We start from the raw sequence: 13,452 nt of genomic DNA on the forward strand, positions 1-13,452 counted from the left end.
TGATAGAACATAACTTAACCATGGGTTGGGGCTTCTTATTCAAAAGTAGGAGAATACACTTTATACAGAACAAATTAACAAGCGTTAATAATTTGGGTTAAAACATGTCGTTGACCAATAACAGTATCTCATAATTGTGATGTGTTAAGAATTTCATCTTTAGGTTTACCTATATGCCAAAATATCTATGTTACGAACTTAAAATTTAGTAAATTAAAGTTAAAATATTTTTTATTTGTTCTCTTTTATAATATCGTGTATTCTTAGTAGTCATTTACACTAATTAAAATTTATTTATACTTTATTTTTAATCAATATTACCGTTTTAGAGAATGTTTTTTTTAGGTTCAATTAATTATAATGAATCTGATAGAAAAGAGACTAAATGTAACTTTTCATTAAAATCTTATAAAATGAAGAGGATAAGATAATTTATAATTATTGATAAAAAAAAATAGTGGCAATATAAAGAAATAAAGAAATATGAATTTGATAATTAGGTCAACTGTGGTGGTATGTAAAAAGCCATGGAAACTGCCACGTGAAGACCTTATCCATTTATATCTCGTTGTGAGTGATTATCACTTCACCTTTTGCTTTCATGCAGAGCTGCAAAGTTATCAAATCCATAAATGTCAGACCTCAGAACCTCGATGTGTCTGCTTCGAAGTTAGCATTTTCAACTACATAAATATTTAAACATGTTATTTCATAATTCATGCTTATAAAAGGAATTTTTAAAAAATATAACATTTGACATATATCAATTTTGAAGTGTCAATTTCTAGAAAAGATAATATATTTCTTCTACATGAGTTAGATGTAATTAATATAGAAGGAAATGAGTTGAAATAAGCATAAAGAAGTTGTTTATTCTTGTGGTGGCATTGATATAAATGAAGGTGAACGTGCATGTGCATTGCAGACACACCAGATGGATGCAAACATCATCTGTTGAAACAGTAAAGATGCAGTTGCGTACTTCATTTTGAAGTTGCGTGGGCTATATGATTTCAGAGATATTAATGGAATTTCATTGACAGAACAGAAAGATGGATATATATCCTGTGCATGTGCATGTTACTGTATTAGACAATACAAACTGTATTGCAGCTACTGTAGGGCAACTAAGCTTTGTGAGTGACAACCAAGAGAATCATTCTCTATTTTTCATCGAGCCATTTCTTCTTTAGTAATTCTTTTTATTGTTCTTATCCGAAGTTCATTATTTTATTAGACTTGAATTTGGAACATTCACATTGTTTCTCATATAAACTCTTTAGTTTATCTTAATTATTGATTGAGATAACTTGTTTTGGTATTCTTAGTAGTGGGATATTATTTAAAAGTTGAAGTTAATGATATTTTAAATATTTTTTTTATCTTGATTTATTTTAATGATAAAATTGTGATGAAACTTCAAATTTCAAAATAAACAATACTAATGTTATCTCAATAAACTAAAGGTGAAATCATTCTTAATTACTTGATTTTTCAATTATTTATTTTTTAGGGAGTTTTTATATTTTTTTTAAGGTTTTTAGCATAATTTATCAATGAGACTCGTCATCTAACTATCCTTTCTATAAAAATGACTTTTCATATTATGGTAACTACTGTTGTTCATCCAGATACAATATTTGTAGTGAAATTCTTTTTTCTTCATAGACTTTCTTTTCCTAGATTAGATTCAATATTAGTTAACCAAGGAAAGTTTGTTAGGGAAGTAGTGGTTTGGCAAGCGTTAGGATATGAGTGGAATTTGTAGTGCAGAAGGAATAGGTTGTGGTGCGAAAAAAACTCAAGAAGAAGTTTTGGTAGGATCTCTAAATATTGTGGTACTACATAAACTTATAAGTAAATTTGGAAGGGTGACGTAGAAGAAACCTATACAGTTTGGTCACCCTATTATTTACTTATGAATGGAACTAGAGATGTAGGCAACATATTTTTATGAAAAAGATATATGGTCGATTAAAGTTGCACCAAACACCCATTTATTTGCTTGGAGGGTTATTTTAGACAGAATCCCAAGGTTAATTTAATTGGAAAGGGTTGTTTTACAAATTCATTTGTGCCCATAATGTTCACAATATAAGGAATCTACAAATCATTTGTTTCTAGGATGTGACGTGGTACTGGTTGTTTGGCACTCTTGTCTCAAATGGATTCGAATTAAGTTTGCTCAACATAATAATTTGTATAGTCACTTTGAACAGTTTTGTATTCCTCATTTAAACCATAGGTAAAACTTGTCTTGGAAGGTCATGTGGATTGTAGTTATTTGACATATATATGGATCCTTAGGAATGAGGTAACCTTTAGACAAGGGATAGTTGATGTAGAGGAAATATTATAAATGACTCAACTAAAGACCTGGTTATGGTTGAAGAGTAAATATGCAGTTTTCACCTTCTCTTGCTCATATTGGATACTTAACCCAATCATATGTCTAAAATATTTCTGATAAAGTGAAATGTGGTTTAGTTTTTATGGATTTTTCATACTCATATAACTGTTTGTGTGTGAGTTTATATGTTGGGAAAGGTATTTTGTTATTGTAGATTTTAAATAAGAGCGGTAAAGTTTGGACTTTAAAGTCATCTTAATGATCAAGAAACATGTGTTATGTGTTTTAGCAGTTTTATGTGACTAGTTATGTAGTTCGGAAGAATCATCTTAAAGAAAAGAAATAGTGAATCAACTTTATCTGTATTGAGAAATTATTTATATTTAACTACCAACTTTAGAATCTAACTAATTGATACTAAAGTTTTGGTAGTTAATTAGATATCAATTTAGAAACCATTTATTAATAATAGAAACTACTTTAGAAACCAATAATTTTTCTAGTCTCTAAAATAATATATAATTTAGTCAATATAGTAACTAATTATTTTTTATCTGTAAAATTTGTTTCTATTTATTGGTTTTCTAATAGTGTAAGCTAGGTTTTGAATATTTGTGTATAGATTTTAAATTAACGAAATTTGTTATAGGTATTGATATGATATGTATTTTGAGGACTCTTGTATAACTTTTGTTATTGACTTTTTAATGATGAGTTATGTACGTTAATATTTTTGTAAAGGGTTGAGATATCTTTAAATATTCTATTTATTATTTGATCATTAAAAATACTTAAAATGAGAAAAAAAGTGATAAAACTAAGCACCTTCTAAAGAGTTATATTCTCGTCTAAAAAATGAGAGCATAAAGAGGGAAACGAAAGCTATTGGAAGAAGAAACGCAGATGAAGAATGATCGACAAAAACGATGGGTGAAGAAGAATAAGAAAATGTCTATAGATTTTATTCTCATCCATAAAACTTGAAAGAATAAAGAAGGAAGACGGACGGTGATACCGAAATAATGCAGACGAAGAATGATAAAAGATTAGAGAAGAAGAATAAGAAAATACAGCCAAAGAAAAGGAACAAATATGTCATGATTGTGCAAAAAATGAAAATAAGATTGAAAAACCCACTTTTATATTATAAATTAGAAAATGTTGAACTTACAAAACTTCTCACTTTCTCAATTAGATATTAATTATTTACATTATATTTTTTGCTCGCGTTGTTTTAAGGAAATTTCAGATACTCATGTAATTTAAAAATATCTTAAGCATTTTAAGTTTTTCTATTTTTTATATTTATGATTGTCTATTTCTTTCAATTGACTTTCATATATTTTTAATAAGAAATTATCCATATTTAAAAGTAATTCTATGTATTACAAGTAGATGATTGTCTATATAACTTATATATATTATTATGAAACTTACTTATAAAAGAATTCATATATTAAAATATTTATTTATTATATCAACGTCAATTATATAAAACTAAAATATTTTTTCTGCGTAATACACAAGCTAAATGTTAATTAATATTAAATTACAAAAATAGTTTCAAATATATGAGCAGGAAATAATATACTCAAACTTTACTTAGGGTTTTTATATAAAGACGTTAAGATGGTAAATAGGTAAGTTGATATCTTAAAGATAAAGTCTATAATTGATAAAGACTGAATGCATGTTAAAAATCCAACAATTTTAATTGATCCTCGAAAAATATGTGAAGACTCTCCCACAATAACAAACAATTAACCTTGTAGTTACGAAAATACGAAATTAATATTTTTAATATATTATATGTGTTTTGAAAATAATACTTTTTTCTTCAAATAACTAAAAATAAATTTAATTTATATACACTACCAAATAACCTAAAAGTGAATAAATCCTTAGTGTTTTTCACCTTTTTCTAATGAATGGTTATTATATGAGACGTCTGTTATCCTAATTCCTAATTAAAAGATAAGAGGGTGCTTTTTGTATTGATGTTAAGGATCTGTTTATGCTACATCCTTCCACACGATAATAATATAAATATTGTATTTAAATAAATATATTAAATTTATATAAATATTAATTTGAAACTTACTAAAATAAGATATGATAATAAAAGATCGGACAGAGAATCATATGACATATATTTCTGGTAGTATTTATAATAAACGACTAATTTAGAAAGTGAGTAAATAGCATTCATTCAATCCAATCCGAAAACTATACAAATATAATAAAAGCAATAGATTAAAAATGTAAAGCAATTTCATTTCATCATTTCTATAAGTGATATCATGCATTTCTAAACAACTACTTAAATGGGTAATGTTGGTTCAACTCAAACCAGTAATTATTTGTTCGAATGGGAAAAAACACTATGGATAGTGCATATGAAAACACTACCTTCTACCTAAAATAACATAAAATCATATTAATTATTTTCTCCAAATCTCGCAATGGTTTTTAATTAAGCACCTGTATATTATCAAATAGATCAGGAACAACTACTACAAAGTATTGATTCGCAAAAGTTTGACTAAGAATCTCAAGTTTAAAAATATCAATTTTAAAACTTAAGAAAAAATGTTAACCTAGCAAAATTAAGTCAAATAAAAAAAAGCAAGATTTTATAATATTTTTTCAAATTTTATATTAATAGTATATTTGCATTGAAATTGATGAAAGTTATACGAGTGAATGGTTAGAAATCTCACCTCAATTAAAAATTATGATATCTTTTTATGAGATTAAATTAGATTTAAAGTTCACTTCTTATTATGTATTAAAGCCATTACAAGTTTACTTTAATAATTATTTGTTAGATTTATGAGATCATCTGCTATCAAACCATTATCAAACTATCCATAATATATAGTGTCACTCGTAAATTAGTAGTTTCACTTTATTTATGAGATTAAATTATAGAAGAGAATTATCAATGAAATTCATAAAATGAATCCTTAATACCGATTGAAATTTAGATAGAATGAAATGAATTGTGAGAAAGATGAAGAAAATGAGAAGGGAAAGTCAAAGATGGAGGAGGCAGACATATGGCAAGAGGGGTTTGGATTTGGGTATGAAGTTGAGGTGGGGCCCAGGGGAAGACCCATGTGTCAAAGAAAGGGAAAGGGATGGAAATTGAATGAGGGGCACATGGGCGCAGCATACTTTTTGGGCTTATAAATACCCTTCTATACGTATCATCTTCTACACATCATCTGCTACCATCACGTGCTCTCCTATCTCTCTTTTCTCTCTTCTCTTCTTCAATCTTCTCTCTCTGCACCCTTTTTCCCATCCATCGTTATCCCTTTTTTCGCCTTCTTCCACACCTGCAAATCCTGTCCAATCTTTTGGTCGTTAAAGGATACATATATACTTATCAAACTAGCTACTAGTTTTGTCCGTTGGTTGACAAAGAAACAAACCTTTATATTATACCTCTCCAACACACATAAAGCTAGCTACCTTCCTTCCCTTCGTTAATCACTATTACTCACACTCTCTCACACACCAGACATGGAGAACAACAAAAAGAAAGTGGCAGGAGGTTCTTCCTCATCGCCACTCACCAACTTTGATCATCTTTTTGGTCCCAAGGACCCCTCCACCACTTCATCTTCATCCACCAGCATCTTTGGCTCCATTTTCCCACCTCCTTCCACTGTATGCATGTCCTACTCTCTTTTTTTACTTTTTATCTATATGCTCAATCTTACTTCCATACCATGACCCTGCATGTTTCTCTTTTCCTTTTCCCAAATTTTCTGTTTTGCCAATATGGCATAGTTATTGTTTCTGACTATACTTAACCAACACCTCTTTTCGGGAATATCATAGCTCTAATGTGTTCCTATAATAACTTCAATGGTTTATGGCTTTAAGCTTTCAGCACCTTGATTCGTTTGAGTCAGTGTGTATAAATAGCACACCTTTTTACAAGGTAGTTATTGAAAGCATTATGGTCAAACTCTCCTATCTAGGTAACTAACTATAACTACACGTCTACAAAAAAAAAAGAAAAAAAAAACTTTTCATTTTTGCTGATATAGTTTTTACCCTGATATATTCTTGCAGAAAATGGAGTATAGTAGTATTTGAGTTTAGCTAGCTGGCAAGCAAATTATTGAGTATGAACATGTAAATTCTTTTGGTCTAGCTTGACATAAAGTTTAGCTTATATGAGAACTTTAAGCGTGAATGAATATGTTCTTGTATGAGTAGTCTTGGACTAAAGTTAATATGAGCTTTGATCTCTGAGTGATATATATAGCATATACTGGTTTGTGAAAAATAATTGACATAACATAACCCTGTTACTATAGGTTGGAGGGAGAGATTCAAGAAAAGAAGAGATGGGATGCAAAAATTATGGAGCACCAGGTTCGTTACGAGACATATACCACTTTGACCTGAAGTACTAAATATGCCCTGTTTCAGTTCATCTCAAATCTTGTCTATAGACAGGGAACATGTGGCTTTTTCAATCCAATTTTAATGTCTGGGCTTATTTAGTAAAGCTTCAGTTGGATTCGTTTCAGGCAATTACGGTTACAAAGGTGAAAGCAGCGGTGTCTCCAACAAGAATACCAGTACCAATTATCAGAATGAGCCAGTGGAGCCCAGCAGTTACTACAGTTCATCAATCTTTTATGGTGCTCAAGAAAATTATTCCCCAAGAACCAGGACCACTGAATCCCACCACATTGTGAGTGCCTTAATTCCCATCCTTTATCATCATGGTCCATGGTGTTCATTCCCAAAGGGATCATTATTTAATATATATAATAATATTTCTAAGTACAACCTCCACTGTTTTTACATTTACTTACACCTATGCTTTTGCAGCACATATGCTTTATCTTTTATACATTTCCCTTAACCTTGCTTTCATATGAGATAACAGAAATTAAATCACACTTTCTCTTTCATAGCTTTCCCTTTAACCCCTGAAAGATAAGTGTAAACACCAAAGCCAAATTCTACTTAAATTGCTGACCATGATTGAATACATCATTTTTTTTTTGTATGGTAAATTTTGACAACAAATGGAGAGATTTAAAAAATAATATTTAGAAGTTTAATGAGAAACCATGTATGCATGGTTTATTTTTCATTCATGCTGCAAGGATCATTGGCTACATATAAATAAAACAGTAACCCTATAATGCAATGAAGCTGAACTGCTATATACTTTATAGTTGTAAAGATTTACATGCATATTTGGCATTTTTGCAGTTTAAGAAAGATAAGGATGATGATGACCCAAATGGTAATGATTCAAATAGTGCTTCAAGAGGGAACTGGTGGCAAGGTAGGACAATCTTGGTTCCACGTAGCAGAAGAAAAAGTAATAAACAAAAATTCTAAGTGAAGCAAAATTTTCTGACTTTATTATAATACCTACATTATTTTCTGTTTCTGCAGGTTCTCTTTATTATTAACATCTGCGAATGTATGCAAAGCTTCTCATCCTGTAGTAGACCAGGTATTTGAAATTCAAATCTAACTCTGATAATTTTTTCCTTCTGTTTTTAACTGTGTATAGAGCTAAAATTCACGAGGTTGAACATCATATTTTCTCCTATGTAATATACACTTCTGTTTCTTTTTTCCTAAGAGGTTCATAGCACACACTGCTGGAAAATTCTATATACTTTTATTGATTCACATTCAGTATTTAAGAGATGAGGTTGAAACATGGAGAATTTGTTGATTTAGCAGGAGGATATATACGTTGGCAGTGCTCTAATTAAGTAGGGAAATAAGAGACGGTTGCGGACACTAGAACTCTTCGACATGTGTGGAGTCCTTTTTGTCACAGCTCGCACATATAAGTTTGTAGCACATGATAAGTCAACCCTTAGTAGTTAGTACGTAGTAGCTTCAACCCATAATTACTTGCTGTTGTGTTCTTGTTTCATGCAAAAAGTTTCCCACTGGTAACTCACTTTTAGTAGTGTTCTAGAATCATGTGACCTTGTTGCATGTACTTTAAGGTTTCCCTTTCTATCCGCTGCTGTTGCATGTAGCATTCTGTGACTTATAAATAAGAGTTGCATTTATAAGCTTGCCTTTTCTCTATCGTTTTTTTAATAAGGATAAACTCAAATCAACAAAGACACCACCAAAGCTCAATACTAATTAAACAGATGTATAATATGAAAAATGAAATAAATAAATAAATAAAACTCCCAGTAACATTAGTGATAAGTCCACTTAAGAGTCAACAAATTGAAATGATCAAACTCAATTCTAAAAGCAATTTGACTGAATTAAATCAATGATGTAATATAAGTTTGAATTTTAGTTAAAAAGTTAAGTTAAATTTAAGTGGAGTTGAAAAAAACACCTCTAGAGAATTACAAGTTATGCTAAAGGATACATGCTTCTTTTGTTTTAAAATAAATACTTTTTTATAGTTTTAATATTTAATTTTAATAAATAGTTATCTATCTTATTTTATTTCAAATGTTTTTTTCATAAACAAAAAAATAATAATTCAATTGTTTCATATTAAAAATATCATAAGAACTTTATTGTTACTAAATTATAAAAAATATTTTAAAACAATATATTATTTTATTATGAAATAATAAATAGCTCTAAAATATATTTTTTTTATTTAAATTTTGATAAATAATTTTTAAAATAAAATAAGGGGTATGAGTTCCCCTTTATTAAAAATATAAGTAAGGTAAATTAGAAACACACAAAAATATGTATACCCATTTAAAAAAACTAATTGAGGATCTAAGTATCATTTTATTAAAAGCATAATAAATATGTGTGTCCAGAGAAAATGAAATTTTTCTAAAAATGTAAGTTTTATACATTATGAAAAAAATTTGTTAATTATTTTTAATAAAATCTCTCTTTATAATTATTTTTAACCCTTAACATTAAACTTGACTTAAATATATACTAATTTCTAACTCTAATAAAACTAACGAGTGGTTGGTAAGGAAAGGCAACAATGCATCATGTTCACATTTATTCAACAATGTATTCCCACACAATCCTTGAAATGTACCATTACTGGGTTGTTGGACAACTTAAGGTAAACAAGAGAGTTATTATAATCATTTTCCATCCAAAACTTTATAAAAAATAATTAATATTTTTTTCTTATATATTGTTTTTCTTTAAAAAATTATTCAATACAAAATCCCAACTCACACTTAACTTTCATAACACTTACATATTTACATGGATTGAAATTTTTCGGTCAACTAATAAAAATTCCCAACAAGAAAATTATTTAATAAAAATCAATTTTAAAAATAAAAAAATAATTAGTTACTATAATAATTAAATTAGATATTATTTTAGAAACTAAAAAAATTATTAGTTTCTAAATTAGTATTTAATGAGTTACCAAGATTTTTGTTACCAAATTTAAAATCTAAATAATTGGTAGTTAAAATCTTGATAACTAATTAAATATCAATCTAATTTAATTACTATATTAACTAATTACTTTTAAATTTTAAAATTAATTTCTATTTAATAATTTTGTAGTATTTTATTAAAAAGATAAATCAACATAAAACTAGCATTTCTAGAATCAGAAGTTCGTCAAGATGTGATTCTCACTCCAAGAAATCTCACACAAACAGTTTCAAAGGAACTCAAGTTTGAAAAGAGAGTTTGGAATCTAATCAAGCTTGAAGATTGTTATCTCCGAGATCCATGTAAGCCAAATTAATCAGATTCATCACTCAATAAGATGGAATTTTTCCAGTTAAATTGCTATAATGTAAGGATAATATGGATAGTTAGGTAAGATTTGAAAAACAAAGCGGAATCTTGTCGGCAATATGATTGAAGTCTAGTTCCAAACCAATTATTCTTTATAACTCACAAATTCATGAGATGGAGTGCCATAAGTGAAATCATAGAACCAACTTTAAGGTTGTGCAAATTGGTTAGATTTACCAAGAATAAAGAAGATGACCCTTTAATATCTTGCATCCTGAGTTGCGAGTTTCCAAATGAAAAGGGATATACCATAAAAATTAAGGTTCTTTGAGTGGATATTCACTGTTTTTCCTGCACATCCATATGTTCTTCTCTTATCTCCATAAATTTTTGTATTTTCAAAAATATCTCTCTGTAATATTTTGGATTACATAATTCAATTTTTTTTTAAATTCGTAATTAGCTTTCACATTACATAATCCATAAACCTTCTTTAAGATGCATGATTAGTTTTCGGATTACATAATCTGAAAGTCTTTTTTAGCTTCTGAATTATGTAATCTGGAAGTTTTTTTTCAAATGCGTGTCCGGATTAAATAATTTAGAAACTACTCTACGAGGATGACACAAGAAGGATAAAAATGTATTTTTACGTTTTGTATAGGGTGCCAGAAGAACATGCGAAGGTGCAGGAAGAAACAATCATGGATATTTTGAAGAAAGAATTTGCCAGGACTGATGGCAATTTCTTCCTGCACCCAATCCATTGTGATCGGCACTCGACGAACATTCTAAAATTCAATTGTACCCTTGTCATGTTTATTTTGAAAAGGCTTGTAGGGTGCGTTGATGCCCTCATACCTTCGCGCAACAATGGAGGATCTTCGCGCTCCTGACTTCATCTTTGTTCCTTCCACTCAACACTACGCTGCCGAAAAAATGTCAACCAAGATGCGGGGATGCGAACGCTCGTGCGAGAGATGGTGTTGGGTGCGAGAAGGGCAGAAACGAACTTGAGTGTGTGATTGAGTGCAGAAATCACTAATCCCTAATTTTATTTTTATTAAGAATAATTTGGTACTTTCACAAATGTAATTGGGTGCAGATCCAATTTGATTGAGTGTTGGGAGAATTAGTAAATGGCTGATGGAAAAGCCCATATGGTAAAGTAGGTCTTATTTACGGGGCAATCCAATGCCGCAAAACAAAATAAAAGTCGGTAAAGTCGTTTGCATGTAATAAAACAATCCTTTTGAGTCAATCCAACAGTTCAACTTTTTTCGCTAGTATTTATAAGCTAAAGAGAAAAATACATTTTAAATGCTTTTTTAATCAAGAAAATACTCTAGTCCTAATCAAGAATCAATAATGCGTGTAAAAGAACATTTAAAACTTTTATTCAAAGTTAATATTAACTATTTTTAGCTTGAATTCATTTTAATTCGAACTCGTTGTAATTCAAAATTTGTAGTGTTACATTTTTTTAAAATTTATTTCATACAAAATAAAATAAATATAAGTAAATTTTATAGAGATATATAATTTAATAATAAACTAAATTTTTACTAAAATTTAATTTAAATTTCAAATGAATTTGGAGTTGATTTTATTAATTACACACTCTGGCCAGTAGTCAGAAAGAAAGAAAAAGGTAGTGGACCTTACAATTCACTGGCACTACTAAACCCTAAATTAACACTTAGATCATGACGAAGATGAAGAATGATTCTACTAATGAATCTTGGAACCAAAGGCTCCGCTCAAATTCCAATGAAACTGTACATTGTGTTTGAAAAATCGATTGAAACCCCTAATATCAGTATTGTTTGGTTGAACTAGAAGTATTCTCCGCTGGAGAGTAAAAAGCTAATTCCAGAAATAGCCAAAACTCGTTTATAATGCTAAATTTTTCATCAAAAGTTCTTTCATACACTCTAACATTGAGATCTACCTTATCATCAAGCATCTGCTTGTATTGACAGGGATGAATATCTCAAAGCTTGATTCAGAAGGACACTACCAAAGTAACACTTCCATTTCAGAGCATATCCGTATTAATTTACACTCACTCGGGGTCAAATCTCTGAAAATATCGCGAATCGGAGTTTAGAACTTCTCGTAAGGTCCAAAATTCACTAGAAATCTAAACCTCTGCAACTGCGACGAAGAAGCATAAAGTAGCCGCATCAAACATTTCATTCACAGAAAACCTAGCGAGTGAAAGCGTAGAGAACGAGCGAGGCGTAGATGAGGAGCGCAATGGGGACGAGGATGAGAAGCGGGACGACGGCGGCGTAGGTGTGCGAGCTTCCGCAGGCAAGCGTTCCAAGCTTGATCTGAGCGACATTGACGAGCGCGAGCATGAGGAAGGAGCAGCCGAAGACGGATCCAACGGCGGAGACGAGCATTCCGATGCGGAGGGCGGTGCGGTTGACGTGCACGACGAGGTGTTCGACGACGGCGGGGTAGTGGAAGGAGGTGGTGCGGGAGAGGCGGATGGCCTGCTTGAGCGCGAGGGCGACGAGACTGGAGAAGAGGAAGGAGCTGAAGGAGTAGACGTGGAAGGCGACGAGGTTCTCGGCGATGGCGGAGGTGGGAGCGCACGCCGGATCGGAGTTGAGACTGTTCTGCGGATCGTTAGGGTTCCATGTTAGGCCTATGAAGACAGCGAGAGTGAAAAGCGAGTTGACGTTCACTATCGCGTCTAACGCGGTGATGTGAAGACTCGTGAAGGAAGAAGACATCGCTATTGTTTTCCTCAGACAGAGAAAAGAGAAGAAAAAGAGAGAAGAAAACGAATATTGATGAAATGGACTCTCACGGGAAACGGTTCACTGGTCAGATATATGCCTGCAACCAAACACTTTTGCCGACCCGTTTCTTTAAATACAATAATTTATTAGTAGTCACTGTGGGTCTTCTTTGCGTTTTTAACAGTTTTTTTCTTTTTTTAACCATGATAATAAATAAATGTTTGTGGCGTTTATCTTGACCAAAATTTGTAGAAAACAGCGTGTGCAAATTCCAAACAACTGAAGTAGTAAGATAGGAAAAACTTTGAAATAATTGGACAAAGCTTTTTGAAATATTAAAATTGTGATGACCAATAAAGTCTCATAAAGTTGACATTTCATTATGTGATTGCAAATCTATTTTCAAAGAAAGTTGCAGAAGCAACCTGACAAAGAGGAAAAGCGTACACGTTTGGTACTGTAATGTTTAAATATGGAAATCATCTACAAATTTTAGGCTAAATTATTTTGAACTTTTATTTGCACAATATAATCAATCAGGGCATTTGGTCTAGTGGTATGATTCTCGCTTAGGGTGCGAGAGGTCCCGAGTTCAATTCTCGGAATGCCCCTTTATAAAACTTTTTTTCCCTTCACTTT

General features: G+C 30.7%; 2 protein-coding genes and 1 non-coding gene across 4 annotated transcripts; 2 read left to right on the forward strand and 1 right to left on the reverse strand.

Annotated features, from left to right (window-relative positions):
* The first annotated feature begins 5,568 nt into the window (after positions 1–5,568).
* On the forward strand, positions 5,569–8,427 carry LOC137815028 (uncharacterized). 2 transcript variants are annotated; one of them, XM_068618044.1, is made up of 6 exons: positions 5,569–6,025; positions 6,685–6,742; positions 6,901–7,067; positions 7,598–7,673; positions 7,787–7,847; positions 8,081–8,427. In XM_068618044.1, the coding sequence occupies exons 1-5, from the start codon at positions 5,879–5,881 to the stop codon at positions 7,801–7,803; spliced, it is 465 nt and encodes a 154-aa protein (XP_068474145.1). In that variant the 5' UTR covers positions 5,569–5,878; the 3' UTR covers positions 7,804–7,847; positions 8,081–8,427. The 2 variants fall into 2 exon arrangements, with proteins under 2 accessions (XP_068474145.1, XP_068474144.1); XM_068618043.1 differs by having other exon boundaries at positions 8,084–8,427.
* A 3,503-nt stretch (positions 8,428–11,930) lies between these two features.
* LOC137815029 (uncharacterized) lies at positions 11,931–12,913 on the reverse strand. The gene has a single exon (XM_068618046.1). The coding sequence runs from the start codon at positions 12,802–12,804 to the stop codon at positions 12,271–12,273; it is 534 nt and encodes a 177-aa protein (XP_068474147.1). The 5' UTR covers positions 12,805–12,913; the 3' UTR covers positions 11,931–12,270.
* A 439-nt stretch (positions 12,914–13,352) lies between these two features.
* On the forward strand, positions 13,353–13,424 carry TRNAP-AGG (transfer RNA proline (anticodon AGG)). The gene has a single exon. It is a non-coding gene; the product is annotated as a tRNA-Pro (tRNA).
* Positions 13,425–13,452: the final 28 nt, after the last annotated feature.

This window comes from Phaseolus vulgaris, chromosome 1 (assembly GCF_000499845.2).
Source record: "Phaseolus vulgaris cultivar G19833 chromosome 1, P. vulgaris v2.0, whole genome shotgun sequence".
NCBI classification, from domain to species: Eukaryota; Viridiplantae; Streptophyta; class Magnoliopsida; order Fabales; family Fabaceae; genus Phaseolus; species Phaseolus vulgaris.

Bases quoted from the DNA above. Each gene is read 5' to 3' on its own strand.
- LOC137815028 (XM_068618044.1), top strand. From the start codon at position 5,879: ATGGAGAACAACAAAAAGAAAGTGGCAGGAGGTTCTTCCTCATCGCCA. The intron at 6,026-6,684 runs GTATGCATGTCC...CTGTTACTATAG, and splicing joins TTTTCCCACCTCCTTCCACT to GTTGGAGGGAGAGATTCAAG. The intron at 7,068-7,597 runs GTGAGTGCCTTA...GCATTTTTGCAG, and splicing joins CCACTGAATCCCACCACATT to TTTAAGAAAGATAAGGATGA.
- LOC137815029 (XM_068618046.1), bottom strand. From the start codon at position 12,804: ATGTCTTCTTCCTTCACGAGTCTTCACATCACCGCGTTAGACGCGATA.